Raw genomic sequence first — 7,454 nt, forward strand, 5'->3', positions numbered from 1 at the left:
AGCAGGTATAACACATTTGCTTGAATGTGGATGGTTAAATATAAAATGCATGAGAATCACAAAGGCAGCCAAGACTCCGCCTCCACATCAGTACTATAACATAGGTTGGACAGCAGGCTCCTGAACAGATCTTGCTGTCAACAGTCATGGTAAGACCCCTGAGTTATCTATCTGAAACTAATACTTTGAGCTGAGTAATCTTTCACATCAAATTCTTCCTGTTCATTCGTTTAGTGCCATCCATTTTATATTGAGATGTTACATTCAAAGTTTCCATTGTTTAACTGATTCTGCCCATGCCATTTCTTCTCTCTCGTTGTTTAACCCTTTCATGCAGATGGCAAGGCTGTGGTATCTGATGCTCCTGTCCTGGGCATGGAGTCCTCTGTGTCTGCCATCCAGTGTCAGCTTCATTGGTACACCACAGGAGTGTGAAAAGGCTCACTTTGTCCCTGGTTATAATCTGGGTGGAGAAGGCTTCGACATTGTCACAATGGAGCGCAAAGGTGCCTATGTCATCGACACCGAAACATGGAAACTTGGTAATGGCACTTGCAGGCTATACAGAAACAGCTACATGAATGGAGAGAAGCAGAAGGTCCCAGTTGCTGTGGTGGACTGGAGAAATCTCCCCAAGTGCAGCTTAAAGGTCTCCAGTACAGTCTATGACTCTGTTGAAACTCTTGTCAATGATTCTACATCATCTGTGTCCAATGACTGGAAAGTTGGCCTTGATATTCCTGTAGACCCTTCTGTTACCATTGGGGTTGGCTTTGGAGGCTCCCACTCCAGAGATTCTCTCTTTGGCATGCAAAAGTCAAAGCAAGACCGCTACACCTTCTTTCGGCATTCTGTCAACTGTAACTTCTACCGGTGAGTATGTGGACAGATATTTGACTTTTTGTCATGAACTCTGAAGTTACTTGGTCAGTTAACAGAAAATGTTTACAGTACTCTGGCTAATTGCCGATAATTACAGTAATTTTGCTTTAAACAAAAACAACATAAACAGTGATGTGTCAGTAAAATGCAACTGATTGACTGTATCTTATCTGTGTATTTTGTTTGCTTCACAGCTACAGACTGGCAACAAACCCTCCACTGAGTCATGAGTTTGAATCAGCCGTGAACGCCCTCCCTCCATATTCACGTGAGGCCGAACCATTATATCGCAGTCTGATCGACACATATGGTACACATTACATCACACAAGTGTCTCTGGGAGGTGAAATAAAGGCAATCACCTCCATCAGGACCTGCGAGGCAACCATGAATGGACTTTCGGCAACAGAAGTCAGCGACTGTTTGTCAGTCGAGGCCTCGGCTACCTTTGCCGGTACTGCCAGCATTAAGGCCATGAATAAATATTGTCAGGCAAAGAAGAAGAAGTTAAACTCTAACCAAAGTTTCAGCAGCATGTTTAATGAGCGTAGCACAGAGGTCATTGGTGGAAATATCAACGGCGCCGATGTCCTCTTTCAAGGTCAGTCCAACCCCTCCATGTATAACAGCTGGCTTGACTCACTGAAAAACACCCCTGATGTGATCCGATACAACATTAAGCCCCTGCACACCATACTGTCAAGAGGTCATCCCGCCTCCACCGGACTGAAGCAAGAGGTGGAGAAGTACATCAAGAAAAACGCAGTGTTGAAAAAATGCTCAGAAGGCTGTAAGATTGGACACAGATCCAGCAAAAGGGATCCTTGTGCTTGTGTTTGTGACAGTAATCAGAATATCAAGTCAAACTGTTGTCCTGCTGGGAAAGGTCTTGCAACATTAAAGGTCTTTGGGCTCTATGCACAGGGTCTGTACGGTGATGTGTTTACTCAGACAGACGGTTCAGTTCTGGTGACATACGGTAATCAGGTTAAGCGCACTGTCATCATACCTAACAATGACAATCCCAAATGGCCGGAGACATTTGAATTTGGACCCATAACCATCAACATGAAAAACAAACTCATGTTCAGTGTTTATGATGAGGATACTTACTGGAACAGTGATCTGCTTGGCAAGTGTTCACTTGATCTGCGTAAAGGGAAAGTGACTGACAGCTGCATGTTAAATCATGGTACCCTCTTCTTCTCCTACATAGTAGAGTGTGCACCAAGTCTTGGTGGTCCGCAATGTCAAGAGTACATTCCAACCCCCCTGAGTCCCTCTCTAGCAATGGTCTTCCACACCAGAAATGGGGTCCTTGCTGGAGAGACAGGGAAGTGGAGTGTTAAATCAGTCATCGGTCAGTCAGGTTGAGGTCAGCTGTTGGTATGAGATGGGGTGATGAGAGAACAAGGATTTGACTTGATGATCCTGCATGTAGTTTATAGCATCTGTGGTTCTGTTACTCTTATCTTTTTTTCTTTGACTTTTGTTTGCAAAAATATTTAGATTTGGTCTCAATTTCTCAAATGTAATCTAAATATGTGTTTGTACGAAACAGGGTTCGATAATATACCTTTTCTTCTGCTTCTTATTTGTTAGTTTTAAAATCTGCTAATAAAGCATCAACAAAGACAACACAGGTGTACGTTTGTTTTCTATTGAAGAAATACTGTCTGATTCATGTGTAATATTGAATTGCGTACTGATAGTTTGTCCAATATATGATCCAATTAAAATAATTTCCGTAAATAATAACATTTGTGGATCTCCTTTCATTCCTGGAAACATTTTTCACTGTAATTTGCAGCTACAATTTCAATTGTAAGGGTCTTCCCTGCTGTGGAGAGGGGAGGGATTAATGCTGAGAGAACACATGGACATATACAAGTGTAAATGACTTATTTGAACTTCGCCCATGCTCACTGATAGCTCTTGCACTAAAACCATATGAAAACACTTTGATCCCCAAACAAGCATAATTCAAAATGACCTTCCATTTAATCACAACATGTAAGACACAGGATAAATATTGTTTCTTGGGGTCATGAACTACAGGGATTTTCAGTTTTCCTCCTCCCACCAATTAGGAAGGACTAAAAGAAAAATTGTTTTCTAATCAGCACGTTATCAGAATGACATTGCTGTGTCTAAAGGAAATGCATGTGACGCCACAGGAGTCATAAAATGTGCTTGAGTGTGAGGAACAGAAACCCCAAATAAAGGAAGAGGAGCACATTTGAATAAAAGAGGTTGGGTGAGGAGTAGGTGCAATAAGAAAACCAAGTTAAAAGAAAGACAGACAGAATGAAGAGTAAATTATGTTTGTGGGCCTTGCCACTCCACCATCCTACAAGGATATTTAGCTGTGATTCACATTAGAGCATCTCAAAACTAATAAAATCACCTGTATATGTCAAATAACTTGTGCATTTCAGTCATCTGCTTCATTATGTGCCACAGCTGTCTCAAGTACAGACAGTAACCTCTGTGCTACCGACTGTGAACAAGGCAACAAAAGCTTTCACGTGCTGGGATGGAGGAGGAACAACTTCACTGTGGTTCCCAAATGTCTTTAAACTCAGACATATTTTTCCTGACAATATAAGTGAGTCTTTCCAAGGCCAGACTTGATGTTAGATTTCTCAACCAAAGGCAGAGGGTTGGACCATTAACATTTTTTCAGCACAAGGCAATTGAGCGTCTAGCCTGTTGTAAACACAAATCTACCATCTTTTTTTCTCTATTAGCCAGAGAACAATTGGCAGGATAGATACCCAGAAAACACAATTTGGGATTTAGAGGAATCAGGGTAGAGGTCATTTGTGAGATATATTGTGTCACCTGTCTCCAAAAGTTTTGAATTTCTTCACATCCCCACAAGCAATGGTATAGAGTACCTTGATATTCACTGCACTTATAACAAAGATCAGGAATATTAAGGTTAAATCTATTCAATTTTACAGGGGTCGTGTATAATCTCATTATCCACTTGTATTGTCTCAAGTGCAGTCGGGTGTTAATGGTCTGTGATTGGGCCTTTGAGCATATTATACCCCATTCCTCCAGTGATATTTCCTCATTTAAGTCTTGTATCCAGTCTTGTCTCTTTCTCTCCGTCTTATCATTATTGTCATTTATCAAAATTCTGTATACTTGAGCAACCAGCCCCTTATTGAAACAGCACTGTGTGGGAAATAATTCCAGTGTGGACAGTAGAGGTTGCTGAGATGATTGTTTGAGGCGAGTCGGAATAAAACTTCTAAGTTGCAAATACTTAAAGAAGTGTTTGTTTGGGATGTTGAACTTCACTTTTAGACCGTCAAATGACATCAAGGTATTGTCCTTATATAGGTCTAACAACTTAGTTATACCCTTATTTAACCAACTTTTAAATCCCAAATCATTCTTGGCTGGGCTGAAATATTCATTGCCCCAAATCGGTGAAAAACAAGACAACATTGGTAAGTCCTCTAGATATTTATGTGCCTCATACCAGACCACAGTAGTGTTTTTCACAAATGGATTGGTTGCTTTTTTCAACAAAATTTTTAGGGGGCCAGAATACAAAAAGCTATGTAGTGTCAAATCACTCGAGGTCAACAATTCAATTTGTAACCAGGGCAAATCTGTTCCTTCAGAAAACCAAAACATGGCGGCCCTCAACTGGGCAGCCCAATAATACCACTGGATATTAGGCAGTTGTAATCCACCCCTATCATTAGGCAAATATAGAAGACATAACCTAAGTCTTGGCTTTCTCTTGTTCCAGATAAAATTCAAAAAGAGCTTTCTGACTTTTGAGAAGAATGAGGGTGGAGGCGCCAAAGGGATTGATTGGAACAAATATAATTGGCACTGAATTGTCAAGACACACCACTCTCTTCATCTCTCTAATTTCTATGTGCAATTTGTTCATTTTCTGTTTAAATTTATTGAATTTGGAACCAGTAAAACTTATCATTTGGCCTCGGATATATGCTTTAAAGGCCTCCCACCTGGTGGTTGCAGACGTCTGATCTATATTAGTAGAAAAATATACATACTGTATATATGTTCACCAACAAACTGGATAAACTCAGAATTCTGCAGCCATCTTGGATGCAATCGCCATCTTTTGGTCCTTCTGGGTAGCTGGGATTCACTGTAGAACAATGAGGTGGGGGAGTGGTCTGACAGAACAGTGCTATTGTACTGACATCCAGTTATATTGGGCAGCAGGGATCTGGAAACTAAAAAATAATCTATACGAGATTGGGTTTTAAATGATGATGAGAAGCATGAAAATTCTCTTTTTGTAGGGTTTTGCGCTCTCCAGGGATCACAGAGGTTCAGTTCGTCTACAAAGTGTTGCAACTTCTTCCTACTTTGAGGGTGTGAGGTGTCCACCCCGGAGGAGCGATCGAGTTTCGGGTGCAGAGTGCAGTTAAAATCTCCTGCTATCAAAACAGTACCAGGAAGGGTGGCAATTAACAAAAATAAATTCTCAAAAAATGAGGGATTATCATCATTGGGGCCATAAACATTAACTAAGCTAATATTCTTACTCAAAAGTGTACCTTGTACCACCAAATATCTACCAGCGGTGTCTGAAAAAGTATTATTATTATTAGTATTATTATCACTTGGAATGGCACCGATTTGTGGATCAATACCAGGACTCCTCTAGAGTGTGATGAAAAACAGGAAGAAAATACCTGGCCTGGCCATCTCCTACATACTTTCAATAGTTCGTCTTTGAGTAAATGGGTCTCTTGAATGAAGACAATTGAGGAATCTAGTTGTTTAAGCCTAGTGATAACCTGCTTCAACTTGATTAATTTGGTCATACCCCTCACGTTCCAGGAAGTAAATTTTAAATCCTTGACTGGAGTCATCTTATATAAATTTTAAATACAAGAAGATAACTTAATATTGGTCCTCTGACACGCAGATACACCTGGTATTTTGTGATGAAGCATACCATGGTGAATGCGAAAACAAATGTATACCATGAGCGATATAAGAGGGTACAAAAAGAACATAAACAATAACAAAATGCTGCCACAAACTAGTCCCCTTACCGGTTATCCCGAACAATACAACTACTTATGCCGTATAGTATCTTGCCTTTGGTCCTGGCTGTTTGCATTGCTCAGACTTTGTTTTGGAAGTTTAGAAATTTAACAATGAGGACTCTCGGTCGGGGAGAACGGGTGTTTTGTGCCCCAGTGGGAATCCTGTGGGCTCTCTCAAGAACAGGTGGTGAGGGAAACGTTGCCTGGCCCAGAGCTTCAGGCAACCATTTCTTGAGAAAAGTGATTGCGTCGGATTTTTCGGCCTTTTTGGGCAAGTTAACTAACCTGAGATTTGATCTCCTTGAGCGGTTTTCAAGGTCGTCTAACTTGCACGTGAGGAGATCCACTTGTTTAACTAGCTCTTCGGCTCTGCCTTTCCCAGAGTTAACCGTGTCCTCAACCTTGCTGATTTGTTCTTCTGCCTCGTCCATGCGGCCCGAAAAGTCTCTCACATCTCTCTTAACGTCATGGATTGCGTTCAGAACTCCGTCAAATTTAGTGGCAAAGTCACTTCTCCTCAGGTCCAGTTTTTGGATAACATCCAGGTTTGGGGCCGCATTGGCAGGTGCGGTAGCTTGCTGGGAAGATGGACTAGCATTTTCTGTCAAGCTAGTCATACTGTTAGCATCCCACTCATCGTCATCCACGACTGGAGCGAAGTCTGATGCGTTTTTACTCTTATTGTTATTTTTCCTCATCGGCATTTTAAAACGTGGCGTAGACTGCAAGGTTGTTAGCGCTTTTTAACCGCGGTGTCCATGTATTTTCCAGGATATTTAAGGATTTTACCCGGATATCGCCGGGAGCTCACAAAAAGACATGTGCTCTGTTCAGTGGCATGGCCACGCCCTTTTAAGGAAGTTTTTTTTTTTTTTTTTTTTTTTTAGTAATTCTTGAAAATGTCTGTTTGTATCATGTTTTACTTCATCACTCCATGTCATGTCTTGTATTGTCATGTTTGAAGCTATTAGAGATGTTTTAAGTGTAACTTTGTACTGATGCAACATCAGCACCAACACTGATTATGAATCAGAGAGATAACTGATCTTAGTTCTCTGATTTATCAAATAGTGAGACATAATTATCACATTCAGAAGTTGTAATTAGAAGATTTCCATTTTTTTTTCACTGATGAGTATAAGGCCCTTTGGTACATTGCAGCACAGTTACAATATTTCAATATGTCTTTCTGTTTGGAAATATTTCATTTTGTTCTCTTTAGTTCTTGTCATGATGTGAATACAGTTGTTTGAGGGGTGAATATTTCTATAGTCATCTCTAAAAATGCCAGGTCCTATCAACTTATAGATCATGGGACCTGCAACCCACAGCGCTGAAATCTGTGAAAAGCCACAGACACATTGTGTTGATACGATGTTTTTTGCAACAGCTTGTCAGTTTTGCAACAGGTTTGTACAACCACAGACAGCCACAATATCGCACTTGTGCCCAGTCCTTGACAGGGCGGTGCTCAGTGGTCATACATAAAATCCTGGCGAACTTATGAGGGTAAAG

At 40.8% G+C, this 7,454-nt stretch overlaps 1 protein-coding gene across 1 annotated transcript; it reads left to right on the forward strand.

Moving 5' to 3' along the window:
• Positions 1 to 337: 337 nt before the first annotated feature.
• Positions 338 to 2,308, forward strand: LOC143319825 (perforin-1-like). The gene is made up of 2 exons (XM_076729054.1): positions 338 to 873; positions 1,077 to 2,308. The coding sequence occupies exons 1-2, from the start codon at positions 338 to 340 to the stop codon at positions 2,254 to 2,256; spliced, it is 1,716 nt and encodes a 571-aa protein (XP_076585169.1). The 3' UTR covers positions 2,257 to 2,308.
• Positions 2,309 to 7,454: the final 5,146 nt, after the last annotated feature.

Source organism: Chaetodon auriga, chromosome 4, assembly GCF_051107435.1.
Source record: "Chaetodon auriga isolate fChaAug3 chromosome 4, fChaAug3.hap1, whole genome shotgun sequence".
Classification (NCBI taxonomy): domain Eukaryota; kingdom Metazoa; phylum Chordata; class Actinopteri; order Chaetodontiformes; family Chaetodontidae; genus Chaetodon; species Chaetodon auriga.

What these genes read in the sequence shown, in the direction of transcription:
- LOC143319825 (XM_076729054.1), top strand. Translation starts at nt 338, where the DNA reads ATGGCAAGGCTGTGGTATCTGATGCTCCTGTCCTGGGCATGGAGTCCT. An exon ending in GTCAACTGTAACTTCTACCG is followed by an intron (nt 874 to 1,076) that starts GTGAGTATGTGG and finishes TTTGCTTCACAG; the next exon opens with CTACAGACTGGCAACAAACC.